General features: G+C 34.0%; 1 protein-coding gene across 1 annotated transcript in view; it reads left to right on the forward strand.

Annotated features, from left to right (window-relative positions):
* LOC110027211 (26S proteasome regulatory subunit RPN13) overlaps positions 1 to 15,636 on the forward strand; it is a 44,254-nt gene that overhangs the window by 7,845 nt on the left and 20,773 nt on the right. Inside the window, exons 3-4 of the mRNA XM_020728545.1 lie at positions 10,287 to 10,379; positions 10,487 to 10,546. Coding sequence (XP_020584204.1) covers positions 10,287 to 10,379; positions 10,487 to 10,546 — 153 coding nt within the window. The remainder of the gene's footprint in view (positions 1 to 10,286; positions 10,380 to 10,486; positions 10,547 to 15,636) is intronic.

Raw genomic sequence — 15,636 nt, forward strand, 5'->3', positions numbered from 1 at the left:
AAAAAAAAAAAAACTATGAAGAATAAAAATAGAATTAGGTTTTTGTTATTGCTGAATTTCTTGACATATTAATTGATGCTGATTTGCATTGATTATTGATGCAGCTTACCAATATAAGATTGGGTTTGTGCAGTCTAGTTGGTTTAGTATTTCATCTTTTTTTTTTGGTCTTGGTAAGAACTCAACCGCAAATTGCTGTCTTGCGAAAATTTCATGATGAAGAAAATGTTTACATTCATCTTGTGCACCTTTTTCTTTCCCTCGTTACATTAATAATAAGATTAGATCCCATTTTCTAGTAACAGACAAAGAATGCTTATATAACATCCAAATCCATGGTGAAGTTGGGTTTTCCATGTGATTGGTAATGATATTCATGCTTTGCTGGCTTGGTAATGATATTCATGATTTGCAGGTGTTATTTGGAATTTGATAAATGGTACATTTTGACAAGAGCGATAGATTATTGCAGACAACAAACATGACCAATTTTTGCATTGATTTGATCTTATTTGGTAGAATTTAATTTCATGCTCATCAGATTCTTTAGTATGAAATTTTTATGTGAGCAACCTAAAGTTATTATTTTTATTTCTTGTTTGAGACAAAAATATGTTTTGGCATGTAGTGACACATAATTTAAATTTTTTTTAGTCAGCCTTGTGGCATAAATATCATAGAATCAAGTTTGTTGAAGGAGAACCCATCTTTTAATGTTTGGGCATGACATCACATCAAACGGCATGACGATATCGATTTATTCCTGATTTAGAATTGCGAATAACTTCATTGATGGCGTACATGCAATGGAATTTAACAACTTGGTGATAGATCATATTGTCAATATGGTCGTAGCGAGGCAGATTAGTGCTTTATCCATCTTTATTTTTTTTGAAGAGATTGCTGGCTTTGGGTTTTCATTGCACGAATAGCAATCATAACATTGTCATTGCATCAGATTGAGACTATCGTAGAATGAGGTTTATTGGAGATAATTATCGACATGTAGGAGTTTGTGCATGTGCGGAGTTTGGTGCATCGACAATGATGTGGATGTAAAATGGCATGAAAGGGCTCATGAACATTTGAAATATTTCAATTGGCACAATGTAGTGGAGTTATAGTGAGGAGTGGTTGTTAAAGATGATAAATTGTTATATTTTTCAGTAGTTATGAGGACATAGTCATCGGAAAATGTGATAGTGTGGTGGAGAAGGTCAATGTTTTTTTTTGCTTTAGATATGTTTCATCAACATTAGAACTTCAATATTTTTCTTTGATGTCAGTTTAATGTAGAATAAGAAGGATATGAATAGGATTTTGTGTTGGAGGGCTATATTTCTTAAAATCATGCTATTTGAAGTCCCATAGTCACCCCACTTCTTGCCTTTGTTTCAAATTTACATTTGTTGAATCACTTCAAAGATAATTAATATTTCATGCAACAAGGTTAAAAAAATCATTATATTCATCACCAAGCACTGTTACTTAGAAGTACATTCTAAAAGAGGACTAATTCATGGCGAATTTCATTAGAAGAATATGATCAATACATCATCATCAATGATAACTTCCTTTTGGCAGTTGATATTGTTGGCATTGATTATTCTTTTGATTAATGTAATCGTACATTCCAATAAGTTGATGCGACATCTTCCTAGCATGCTTTGATAATTGTCAAGTAAATGGATTATACAGATTGAGTTAGAAGTGTATTCAATGGCAAGGGGCGCAAAACACACACACCCAGAGGCATGTCTATATATGAGTTGTTTATAAAAAAAGTAAGGAAACATAGTTGAAAAGTAAAATCCATTATTTAATAAATAATTTTTAGGTTTTTAGGAATTAATTTGATTTGTTGTCATAAAGAGCCATTTTTCGAATGAAGATTGTTGAGCAATTTTAATTCTAGAACCTACAAAAATTGTTTTTGATCTAAGATGGATCTTTTGTGAATATTCAAGTCATTTAATATATGCATACTAGAGCAGTTACGTGTCTTCGAACTGGAGGAGGATTGACCAAATATTTTTTTTATTTTTGTTGGATTACATCAGGAATTGGCTGTAAGCCCATATCTTTTTGCTTTAATTATGGATTGTCTTACAAGAGGATGTACCTTTGTTGTATGCTTTTTGCCGATGATATCCTTCTCGTGCATAAGACGAGAGAAAATGCATAGGAAAAACTTGAATTATGGAGGTCTACATTGGAGTCTAAAGGCCTTCATTTGAGTAGAACTAAAACTGAATACATGGAATGTAATTTTAGTAGTAGCTGTAATGACAGAAGTGTAACTTTGGGTGATCAAATTATTAAAAGGTGTGAACGATTTAGATATCTCGGGTCTATTGTTCAAAGCAATGGTGATATAGATGGAGATGTTAATAGTAGAATTCAAGTTGGTTGGCTGAAGTGGAGGAATGCTTTGGGTTTATTGTGTGATAGAAAATTACTGCTTAGATTGAAAGGAAAATTTTAGAAGATGGTGGCGAGACCTGCAATGCTTTATGGCGCTAAATGTTGGCCTTTAAAAGAGAAGCATAATACTAAGTTAAGTGTTGCCGAGATGAGAATGATTAGGTGGATGAGTGGCTTTACGCTTAGAGACAAAATGCGAAATGAATATATCCGTGATAGGGTTGGTGCTCCTGTGACGGACAAAATTAGAGAGAGTCGTTTTAGATGGTTTGGTCACATTAAACGTCGACCATCTGATGATCCGATTAGGAGAGTAGATGTTTTAGATTCGACTTATGTTAAGAAAGGCAGAGGTAGATCTAGGAAGACTGGGGCTTATTGTATAAAAAATGATCTTAATTTATTAGAACTAAATGAAAATATGACACTAAATAGGACACAATGAAGAAAAATGATTTATGTAGCGGACCCCACGTAGTGGATTAAGGCTTTATTGTTGTTGTTGTTATGGATCTTTTGTCAATGAGTTAACTTACCCGTCTTTATTGCTGTAAGTTTCTAGTTTCAACTTCTTGTTTTTTCTAAATTAAATTACCTTGAGTAATGAAGAATTTGTTAGATAGCTCGTTGATGAGCTTTTATTAGACATGCGTGAATTAGCCTACCACACTTATAATAGAAACTATATATGATTGTGTAGGGGCAAGATAAATAAAAAATTCAATAATCTCTAGTACATTTCTTTGTCCACAGAAGTCTTTTTTTGTTTCTCCGATCTTTCAAATTTTTTTTATTTGATCAATGATGCACATTTATTACGAAATGATGTTTCCTTGATGTGAGTGACCAATCCCAATTCTTTAGAATTACTTAGTAGCTGCTGTGTCTTGAACTCTCTAATCAAACACTATTTTGAAGTCTTTTGCTTGTTCATCATTGTTATTTAGCATCAATATACACCAATATAGTTTTAATTCCTGCTTTGGAGTGTCGAACGTGTCATCTCTCTAACGTTGCGTGTATCTTATGTCTAATTTGCAAATCTTCTAAACCAAGATCTAGGTCATTGCTTATTTGAGACTATATAAGGCTTTTAAGATCTCCAAAATTGGGGGAGCAATCTCTAGTGGGAGTTGGTGACTGAGAACAATAAGACTACTATTGTATTCATCTTTGTGATTAGAGCAAATGTAATAATCTGATTCATAGGTTTGGATGTTGCTACTAATTTTATTTTATATATTTTTATATTTCCATCATCTTTATATGCTACTATAAAAACTAATATTTATCCTAAAATATTTTTTCAATACAAAACAATTTTTTTTCCTTTCTCTACTCTCATAGCTTTCCTCCATTCCTCACTAGACAATGCTTGAAACAATGTTTTAAGTAATTTTAGGCTTACAAGGCAAGCTTGTCTGGTGATGAGAATTTCTCGAATGACATATAGTGAGGTAGAATATAATGAGTGTTTGGTCTGCTCCTTTGTGCTCTTTCGAATGGTAATTAGTAAGTTAGTATCATTATGTTCGTCTTTAGATGTCTTTTAGGAGGTAGGTTATGGAAGCGTCTTAGGTTTCCGTAGGGTCTAAAATTGGAAATCAATTACATGGAATTCACCACTTTGTATCTACAAGTGTTATGTTCTGAATTTTTTGAGCTTGAGTGGTAGGATTCAATTTAGTTTATGGGCTATATTCTTGAGGAGGTGTGGGGATAATTTTAATTGGAGCAGATGAAAATGAAGGTATGGTAGACATATCTACTAAAAATACTTCTATCATTGTCTTCCATGGTACACCATCCCCCCATGCTTGCACCGCTTTTTGGTATGCATATCTTTGATCTAATTTTCTTATATTTTTATTATGAACAAAGACTAGGACTATACAATTAATGATTTGTGGTTTACAATTATCTGTAATGCTTGGATTGAGATAAAACTAAGAGAGCACTTCCATTAGTTATTTGAACTCTAAAATTACATGAGTAAGTCTATTTATGATATGCATATCTGTAAGAATGGCTTCTCTCCAATATGATCTCAGAATATTTTGTTGAATGACTAGACTCTAAATGTTGCTAGTAAGTGGTCATTTTACCTTCTTAAAATCCTATTTTGTTGAGCTATATTAATGCATTACGACTCTTGAATTTGTATATCTATTTTAAAATACAGGAATAAACGTGGCTGAAATAATCTTTTGGCATTACGAAATAAAAGTATTATGATATATACTCTTATTAGTTTTGGATCATATTATGAAAAGTAGGAATAGTAGAGGGAAGAGGCCCACCTTTTAGTTATATCTAAGTAGAAAAATCCCAAAAACTCTAGTGCAATCATCTATGGAAGAAACAACCCTCCTGGTGCTTGTTTTATTAGGAATAGTAGAGGGGCCCTATGTGTCACTATGAATCAAATATAAACGAAATTTAACTTATTCATTTTTAGCTGAAAAGATGATTTAAGTTTTGCAAATTCACAAACATCACAATAGAACATTTTATGGTCAATTCATTTAAAAGAGGGAAGGCACCATAATTTTTAAGATTGCAAATGAAGGATGGCCAATGCAATGATGATACTGTTTGATTGTATTATTTTAGGAGGAATGAAAAGAAAAAGGCAGATCATTCTTGACACTTTTTGAATTACTTTATTCTTTAAGAAAGCAGAGCTTATCATTTTTTTAAAAAAATTCCATCTTCTTTCTCATCTCCTGATCATCCTGAAATACAAAGTGGGGAAATATGTTACGTTGCAAATTATATCATACTTGAGTTTTTGAATGGATATTAGTTTTGTAGAAATCTTAAGAATATGAATTTTCTTTAGAACAAAATTGTTGATTAATTTATAATTTCATGTGCCTATTAATGTGGTAAGAGTGCCATCAGCAACAAAATTTTATTGTACTACTTAGACAAGAACTGTATGGGCTAGTTTTTGATGTGGAATATGTTGTGATGTGGTTTTTGAATTGTTGATGAAGTGTTAATGATGATATTACTCCATAGTTAAGGACACACTTGAGACTGCCAAAAAGCATGCACCACTTTGCGTAGGCTTTCTTTTTCACATCTCTATTAATTTTGGGAGCCTTTCAATCTCCTTTTTATTTAATTATTCTTATTATGGGCTTGCTTTTTGATTTATTTGGTCTGTGCTTACATGAGTTTGACTTTGATTTCATTATTTTCCACCATAATATCCCTATTCCTTGCTTGCTTATTCGGGTTTGCCTTTCAATTTCAACATCTTTCCTTGTGCCCTAAATTTTTGAAGTAGCTACAATATGGACTTTTAAATAATCTTTTTGTCCACTCTCCATGTTCAATAATAAAGTTGGTCTTTAATTTCTGAAGTTATTGAATTCTGTAGCCATGATATTTTCAAATCTCAGGTGTGCTTGCTTCAAAATTGATCTCATTTAATTCTAATTACAAGCAACTTGTGGTCTTATATATTGTGCATTGAAAAGAAAGGAAGCATATACAAAAAAGGAAACATCTACAAAAAGGGAAACATATAATTGAAAATAAAGCACCTTTAGATAATGTATTTCACTAGTTAATGTTTTCAGGTTCCACGAATTAATTTGAGTTGTTGTCAAAAGGAGTCATTTCTGGAATGAACATTGTTGGACGATTTTAATTCTAGCACGTATAATAGTTAGTTCTTTCCATAGAAGATTAGTCCCATAATAAAGCCAAAAAAAAAAAAAGGCATTCAATGTAATCAACCCAATAGATATGATCCACCTAATTTTTTTTTCTATTTATGCATTTAAAGATTACCCTTTATATTTCTATTTTTGTCTAAAACTTTTTTTCAATCTAATTGATGTTATGAGTAATATTATGGTGTGATTGTTTTAGGTTGATCTAACTCAAAGAACCCTCCAAGTTTCAACTAATTATAGTCATGGCGAAGGGAGAGTTTGATATGCTTGAAGTGGGAGGGATTGTTTTGCTTTTTATTCTATGATTCTATTCAAGTACCAACCTTTTTGAAATTGAAAGGTTGAGGTTATTATTTTGCATTATGCTGGTTTTGTGCTTTTGCTTTTGTACATATCTTGAAAGGTTTGCGAGCAAATTTGAAATATAAACCATCACTATTGTTTGAATCTCTTCCATCCCAATCACTCGGTATGTTGAAGTAGAACTTTTGCTTGGTGACGTATGGTGATAGCTTTAATTGTGAGCTAGGACCTTGTCCCTTAAGCATCTTTTGTTTCGTGATGTATGATAATAGCTTTTAATTGAGCTAGGAGTAACAACCAAAAGTAAAAAAAGACAAACACCCCAAGAAACAAAACTATTTGTAGGCATTAAAACCATGTATATTGAGGAAGAAAAATAGGTGATATTCTCTTTTTTGGTGTTTTGGAATATATTATATTTTGGACTTATGATTGTTTTTATAGGCAATTTGATGGAGCATTATTTATCATTAGATGTTGTAGTAGAATGGCTATGTTTTCTATCACAATATGCTTGTATCAATGATAAACATAAAGTATGTATATGTTTTTATTCACAATGAGATACATATAAAGTATGGTTAAATCGAGTTATATTAGTGCATGTTGTTGCAAATGGTATAGTTCTAATTGACGATTCTCTTGAAATAAATGAAAAGTTGGAGAAAAAGAAAGTTTAAGATGTTTAACGACATAGGATTTATAGAATTAAGACTGACTATATGATATGTAATTTGAACAGATTCCATATTATTACTTTTCATCTAATTTTACTTGAAGATTAAGGTTATCTTGGTGTAATAGGTTCCGAGTATGTTGGATCTATTATATAAATAATTGTTATATTGATGATGAAATAACTTTTAGAGTTAAAGTGGAGTGATTAATTGGACAACTAGGGAGTCTCATGCAATAATAAAATATCTTGAAGAGTTATTGATATTGGAAGGAATCTCCAACACATTTTAGAAGATTTCCAAAGCCTCTGTTATGTAAAGATGAACCCAATTAGCTTACAAATTTATGATCGACCGACACTCTATATTTTGGTGCATCCTTTGTTGATATGAATAATTTTAGATTTAAGAAATTAGGTAAATTAACCCCAAGTTTGTCTCCCCATTAAAACAAATATATAACAATAGTATTATTTTAATCCCTTGACTACATCTAAGTGATAATTAGCAATTCCTAAATATTCAGTGCTCTTAATATTTAGGAAAGTTAGTTGTCCTTATTCATGAAATTTTGTTTTCCTTAATTTGTGCAAGTTTGCTCCTCCATTCATGCCTAGAATTTAGGGCCAGATTTTTATTTTAGAGAGTGGAGCTATTTACTAGCATTCTTATTCATTTAAATAAGGTTTGTTATGAATCTAATCATACCTGTCCTTAATTCAATGAATAGGGAATAAGGAATCTATTTTTTGGGAATTAGTTTGGTTGGAAAATATTACAATTTCCCAAAGTCTTTAATTGAATGAATAGGGATTCAGGAATCTATTTTGTGGGCAATTAATTTGGTTAGAAAAAATATTTCAATTTCCCATAGTCTTTAATTGTTTTTCAATTTCTACCGTTGCCTTTTTTTACCCAAACCATGACGCAAGACACAATTTTATTAATAACTTGAACAAATGGTACATTGAAGACTCAAAGAAAGAATGACAACATAGAAAACAATAACTTAAAACAAAGAATTACAAATAAAGGCCCGACAAAAGAAAATGCAATAAGCTTTGACGAGGAGGGAGCTCGGGCGGTGGTGCAAGGTAGTTGGCTGCAGTGAAGGCCGAAGAGGTGTCTTGCTGTTGTGGAAGGGAGGGCAGAAAATCAGTGATGATAGGGGCATCGACCGCAGCTGGAGGGAGCTTGGAAGAGCAACGGTGGCTGCGGTCTATAGGGAAGTTGCAGGAAGGAGGCACGGCCTACTGGAGGAGGGAGATGAGCAACATGTAGAGGTGGTCGGAAGGCTGCTGTTGATGCAGGAAAAAGGCAGCGGGGGCTGCAGCCTGCAGGAAGTTGCAGGAAGGAGGTGCAGCCTGCTGGAAGAGGGAAATGAGCAGCTGGTAGAGGTGGTCGGAAGGCTGCTGTTGATGCGGGAGAGGGGGCAGCTTGGTTGCAGTCTGCAGGGAGCTGTAGGAAGTCCGGTGAGCAGTGGCAGGCTGGAAGGCTGGTGGCAGTTGTGGTGAGACGGCAGAAGTTGTAGTAGCTGGAGAAGCGGTTTATAGCAGCCGGGAGGATGGACAGAGAGATAAATATCTCGTTGTAATCGAGCAACAGCCGGAGCACCACTCAGACCCATGGAGACGATCGCCACCTCTGGCAAAGGACATCCAGAGCACTACCTTGACGTCATATACATTCTCAAATTGGAAAACACTAAAGACAAAACTGAATTCAGATTTCATAAAAACCACCCCCCAACGCTACGCAAAACATCTAATATTTATAAAGAGACATAACCTATATTAGGAAACATTTAAAATAAGAAGGAGAATAAAAATCTGATTTTAGATTTTAGGAAAAACATTTTAATATAGGAAATGAGAATAAAAATCAGATTTCATATTTTAGGAAATGCTTTGTAAAATAAGAATGGTGAATAAAATCAGATATCATATGTAAGGGATGTAAACGAGTCGAACACGAGCAAGCTCATGTTCAGCTCGTTAAAAAATACCACTTTTCGTGTTCGACTCGTTTATATTTTGAACAAAAAAAATGTAGTAGAAAATTGATTAAACACCTAACAAAACACCTAATAAAATCAGATATCATATGCGGGCCTGTAAACGAGCCAAACTCGAGCTAGCCCAGACTCAGTTCATGTTCGGCTCGTTAAAATATACCACTTTTCGTGTTCAACTCGTTTATATTTCGAACACAAAAATGTAGTAGAGAATGGTTAAACACCTAACAAAACATCTAGAAAAAAATTAAGCAGAGCAATAATGTTACTGTCAGAAATTGATGTTTCATGATAAAATTTAATCTTTTGTGGTAGGAACTTAATTTGTTAGTATGACAAGATTTTTTAGGAACCTATAAGTGGAGTCATCATCAAGCAAAAGGTTGATCGTCCATGTGCAAAGATAGAAAATATATAATGATAATTCTGTATGAAAAGAAAACAATTATTAGCATTTGATTGAAAAATTTCTATTTCAAATTACTTTTGTTGTCATCATTTTAATCATCATTATGGAAGAAATTGATTACCATCATTATATTACATAACTTGGAATGAATTCAACTTTTTTTTATCCTTCAAATATGTAAAGAACCATCATTTATTTTTTGAAAAAATTATGCCGTCAACATGTTCAATTAAGGAGCAATTAAGTATTGATCATAATAAAAGTAATTATTGATATTTATTAATCATTTTACTGGGGGATAGACAAAATTTTAAGAAATGTAGTTCTCCATCTTCCCTTTCTCCATCTTCCATTAACGTTTCAATACTAAGAAGGAAGTTTTAGATTTATGATTATTAATGATCTCTTCAAATAAGCATGATAGCCATCAAATTTAATTAGCCTCAATAATTGCATCATTAATAATTATTGTTAAAACTTATTTGAATTGATCGACTTAAATAATGAAATAAGTTATCAAATAGTTCGTGAAGATTCGACTGGATTTAACTCCTATCATGCCAAATAGATTTAAGGATTAGATTGATAGGGTTTATTTAATTTTGAATTTATAGGATTTTTTAAATTCTTCTTGCAGCAGAAATACCCTCAAGTACATATTTGGATTCCAGACCTTTTTTACTCTTGAATTTAGTAAGAAGTTTTTTCTTAATTTTTTTTGTGAAGGCCCACAAGTTCTATTTTTAATCGGAATTAATTTTATATTACAGGAAATTATGTTGGAATTTCGTGCTGGTAAGATGGTTATCCATGGGACGCATGTCATTCCTGATACCCGCAAAGGGCTTGTAAGAATAGGAAGGGTATGCCTACTTAGGACACTACCCAACTTTGTGCAGCAGTAAATAAACTATTTACTTTTGTTTTTGAATCTCTTTTCTTCTGAAGCAAAACTTAATCTCTCTGCTAGGGTGAAGAAGGATTAGTCCATTTTCAATGGCTTGATCGGACACAGAACATTGTTGAAGATGTATGCTTTCTATTTCTCTTTATTTATTATTATTTGCAATTATTTCATTTTTTTACTATTTTTTCACTTTAATTGTGCTAGTATTTGATTCTCTGCTATTTATGCATTTGTTTGTCGCTAATTCCATACGTCTATTTTGTGGAGGAAACTAAAGAAATTGATATTAACTTGTTCATTATAAAATTGTGCTAGCTACGTTATACTCTATGTACTTCTAATCATTACATATATTTCTGTTGTGAAGTACACAAGTTTTTATCGATAAGAAAAGCTACTAGATCTTCAATTAGTTTCAAATTTATGTATATTTTTTTCATTTACTCATCATTTTTGTTAGTTTTATTTGAAGGAAAGTATTCTGATATATTTTAATTTTTAATATTTAAATATTTTTAATGCTACATTAAGGTAAATGTCATAAAAATCGTCATGACATGGTCAGTTATATACAAAATAACGTTTTTAATGCATCAATGAGCTTAGGGTCCGTTTGGGGCTGCTTTAGCTTATTGAATAAGCTTCAGTGGTGCCCTATTCCAGGATAAATGTCACAGAGTTGGAGTTCTAGCTTTAGACAATATGCTCTTTTAATTTGAATTTATGATGGGTAGTATGTTTCCTAGCTCCAAAAATGGAGTTAATGGGTCCAAAACTAAAGCTTGTTCACAATTTATAGTGGAATTATGAGTTTCTTATTTTAGTTTTATTCTCTCTTTATTATGTTATAGTTTTTTCCTTCTTGGGCTAGGTTTTCTTTAGTAAGTTGTAATTATTGTAATTAATCTTTCCCTTAATTAAGCTTTCCCTAGCCGTTTCTTATTATATAATGAGAAAAGTTGGTAATTTGATTATTGGGAAATATGAAAAAATGATTTTCTCCACCTTTCTTCATGGTATTAGAACCGGGTTAGAAACTCTAGACTTTTTTCGTCCACTAGGTTGTCTCCCCACGCCTTACCTTCACTACACAACTGATCTCCGCTGAATCGTCTTTTCTAGTACAAATCCCATGTGCAGCAGTTTCTGTGAGATTGAATTTCTTTTTTTAGTGCAAATCACATATGCATAGGCTTTCACAACCTTCTGAGAGGTGGCTTTCACAACCTGCTTGAGCCGCACCATATAGCTTCTTTCTCATTCATTGTCGTCTTTCTCAACCGCACTTGCAATTTTGAATAAAATAATAGTGAAGAAGAAGCGGATGATTAAGTTTCTATTAGGTCTAAATAAAAACTTAGACAAGGTCAAAGGAATAATTTTTGGGATGAAGCCTCTCCCTACCACTATGGAAGCCTTTGCTGAAGTCAGAAGACAAGAAAGTAGGAAGAAGCTCATGACGGGAGAAAGTGTGGAATCATCTAGCATTGAAAGCTTCGCCCTGTACGCAAATCTCCTCTTATGAGTCAAAGATAAAGAAGAATCATCTCATGTGAACATTCCAAGAAACTTATTTACACAAAGAAACTATATAGAAAACTTGCATATTGGAAACTGGGGCAAGGAAGGAAGGACCAAGACCGCAAGAACTGTGTTGCTACCTCTTCTGAAGGGTTGGTTGACCCTATTCACTTCACCAAGGAACAACGAGAGGTGTTGAAGAAATTTCTTTTTCTAGTGCAAATCACATACGCATAGGATTTCACAACCTTCTGAGAGGTGGATTTTCTCTTTCTAGCCCAAATACCACACAGACAGAGGTTTTTCGCATGTTCTGCTTGAGCTGCACCATATAGATTCTTTCTCAATCAATGTAGTCTTTGTCAACCACACTTGCTATGTTGTATAAAATAATAGTAATGAAAAAACGGATGATTGAGTTTCCATTAGGCCTAAATAAGAGCTAAGATGAGGTCAGAGGAAGAATTATTGGGCTGAAGCCCCTCCCTTACCACTAGAGAAGCCTTTGTTTAAGTCAGAAGAGAAGAAAGTAGGAGGAAGCTCATGATGGGAGAAAGTGTGGAATCATCTAGCATTGAAAGCTTCGCCACACACATGACACCTTTTATAAGTCAAAGACAAAGAAGAATGGTCTCTTGTCACACAAAGAAACTATATAGAAAACTTGCCGATTGGAATCCGTGGCAAAGGAAGAAGGACCCAAACCGCAAGGCCCGTGCTGCCACCTCTTCTGAAGGGTTGGTTGACCCTAATCCCTTCACAAGGCACAACTGGAGGCATTGAAGAAACTTCTTTCAATAACAACTAAGTGACCTGCTAGCTTGACAATACACTAAAGTATCATGTCCATATCTCTCTAACAATGGAAGATTTCAATCTTGGATAGTAGATTTCGTTGCTTTTGATCACATAACTGAAGATATTCATGCTGTCGCTAATTATCAAGAGTTCATCAATACCCAATTTATTAGACTTGTTGATCGATCTGATTTTAGGATTGTTAGGAAAGAAGTGAAAGTCTACAAAAATATTCAACTCTGTTATGTGTTATATGTTCTCCAGTTAGATTGTAACTTGCTTTCAATTAACAAGTTTACTCATGACAAACTATATTATTAAATTTCATTCTAACTCTTATGAATTTCATGTGGTAGATTTGAGGAAGGTGATTGATTGTGTTGAATTGCAGCAAGACCTATACCTGTTCAACAAAAGCTATTCTCTTAATGCAAAAGCGTCTTTTTCACATAATCTTCCCATGTTTCTGAATCCGTTGTGTACGAGTCAGTTGAAAGTCAATTTTTGTTATGGCATCGTAGTCTAGGTATCCCAATTTCCATTATATTGCAAAGTTGTATACTCATCTTTTTATTAATAAAAAACCATAGTTTTATCAGTGTAAAATATGTCAATCGGTTAAACATACTCAACATGTCTACCATTTGTCTCAGTACAAACTCTCACAACCTTTTTCTATCATCTACAGTGATATTTGAGGATCATCAAAATTAAAATCATTAATTAAGCTAGTTGGTTTGTCTCCTTTATTGATGACTATATTGGAACTAGTTGGATATTCTCATGTAGGAAAAATTTGAAACTACACAAATTTTTTCAATACTTTCATAAAATGATTTCCACTCAATTCCAATACAAAATTTAAATTCTCAAAACTGATAATTTAAAGGAATATTTCAACTCTATCTTTAGTCCCTACCTTATAACGACATCATTCATGTGAGTTATTGTGCTGAAACTCCACAACAAAATGTGATAGTTGAGGAGAAGAATAGACACCTCCTTGAGGTATCTCGATCTATAATGCTTTTTCACAATGTCTCGAAAGTTTTCTGATGAGATGTGCCACAACTGCTTACCTCGTTAATAGAATGCCAAGTATAGTCTTTGGATTCTCGATATTGTGATGGGAAAATATCCTCATGTCAGAGCTTTCTCATCCATTCTTCTCTTAAAATTATTTGGATGTGTCTCTTTTGTTCACATTCACCAATCAAACCACACAAAGCTCGACTCAAAATCCATCAAATGTATTTTCTTTGGCTATGCTTCTAAAAAATATGGGAGCAAGTTGTCACGGACTAACTTTTCTCTAGTCACCCATGCGGTTTTAGCGCTCTCTTTTAGCACTAAATCAGCCTAATCCTCACAAAACTTGGACTTATGAGCACAAAACACTCTTAAGAAGAAGAGTAGAGAGAAAAAAATACTTCACACTTGAATACTTGGAAGTTTTTATTGAATATTTAGATGATTACAAATGAGGGGAGTAACCTCTATTTATAGTCCCCCTCGAAATCATGAGAATATTCTACAATTCTCTACTTTCTAGAGTATTCCATACAATTCTTACATAAATACATAATCCCAGATCCTTCTAGGTTCTTCTTGAACTCTCCATGCTCCATCATTGAGTTCTTCATGGAGTATTACCTTTCTCTGACATCTAGAATTGTGTAGAAGTTTCTAGAGTTGTGGAACTTTCTTATGCACCTTCTTGGCTCTGGAAGGTTTTTGCCATGCATGCCTCTTATAGAGATTTCCTTCTTATGCTTGTCATGCTATTTCTTTGAAGATGGCGGGGCGTGTCATTCTCACCCACTTAAACCTGCAACGCTCTCATTGCGGCTTCCCCTGCAACTTTGAAACCGCCTCCTCAGTTTGCCCCCAGACTTGACAAACTTTAGTTTCTCCTTGGTGTTATGGGAGAGGGGTGTCATGCAGCAAGTCTTCCTGCCTGACGGCTTATCCCTTGCCTCCTTGTTGAACCATCTTTCGTTTTTCTTGGTGGTGGTTTATTAGGAACATTCACCTCTTTCCTTGGCATCCCAATTCCTTCGGTATTTACCACCACCTCTTTCCTTGGCATCCCAATTCCTTCGGTATTTTTTCCTTCATTGGTATCATGAAGGATAACCAAGCTGTCCCCCTTGTCCTGTGCAATGCCCTCCTTGAGCTTGATTGCTGATAGCATTTTAGATCCTTGCTTGTTTAACCTTATTATCGGTACTGAGCAAGCTTGGCTCCCTTCCGTGATGCACAAACTATTGGGGAATGACATTGGGAATGCTCTTGCTTAGTCCAAGAAGTTCATTCCTCGAACAACTTTGTAATCATCCAAAGGAATGATAGAGAAGTCTAGAGTACCTGACCATGCCCCATTGTTGGTCTTGACTCCCTTAGCCATTTCATTGATTGACATCTCTGTTGAGTTAACGACTTTAATAGAGCCCCTTCTTTAGTCATTTGCAACCCTAACCTCTTTGTTTCCTCGCTGCAGATGAAGTTGTCGGAAACACCCGTATCCACCATTGCCCTTGTGGTCTTCCCTCTTATTTCTATCTCCACAAAGAGTAACCCCTTCTCTTGTGGTTTTGTCGGAGCTTGCATCCCTTTTAGCAGTTGAAGAGATCTCACATGTACCTCCATCCCATTTCCATATCACTTTATGGTTTGCAATGAGAGAGTTGAGGGACTTCTTCTGAGGACAATCCCTTGCCCAATGAGGTCTTTTACAAAGAAAACAACAGTTTTAATATGGCTTGTTGTTAGTCTTCCCCTTGTTCTTTGTTTTGTCTTTGTTGGGGTTGATTCGCGACGTTTCTTTCTCCTTGTGTTTTCCCTTGTCATCCTCACCTTTGACATCACAACTCTTCTCATCTTCAGACTTTCTA

This window comes from Phalaenopsis equestris, unplaced genomic scaffold (assembly GCF_001263595.1).
Source record: "Phalaenopsis equestris unplaced genomic scaffold, ASM126359v1 Scaffold000002, whole genome shotgun sequence".
NCBI classification, from domain to species: Eukaryota; Viridiplantae; Streptophyta; class Magnoliopsida; order Asparagales; family Orchidaceae; genus Phalaenopsis; species Phalaenopsis equestris.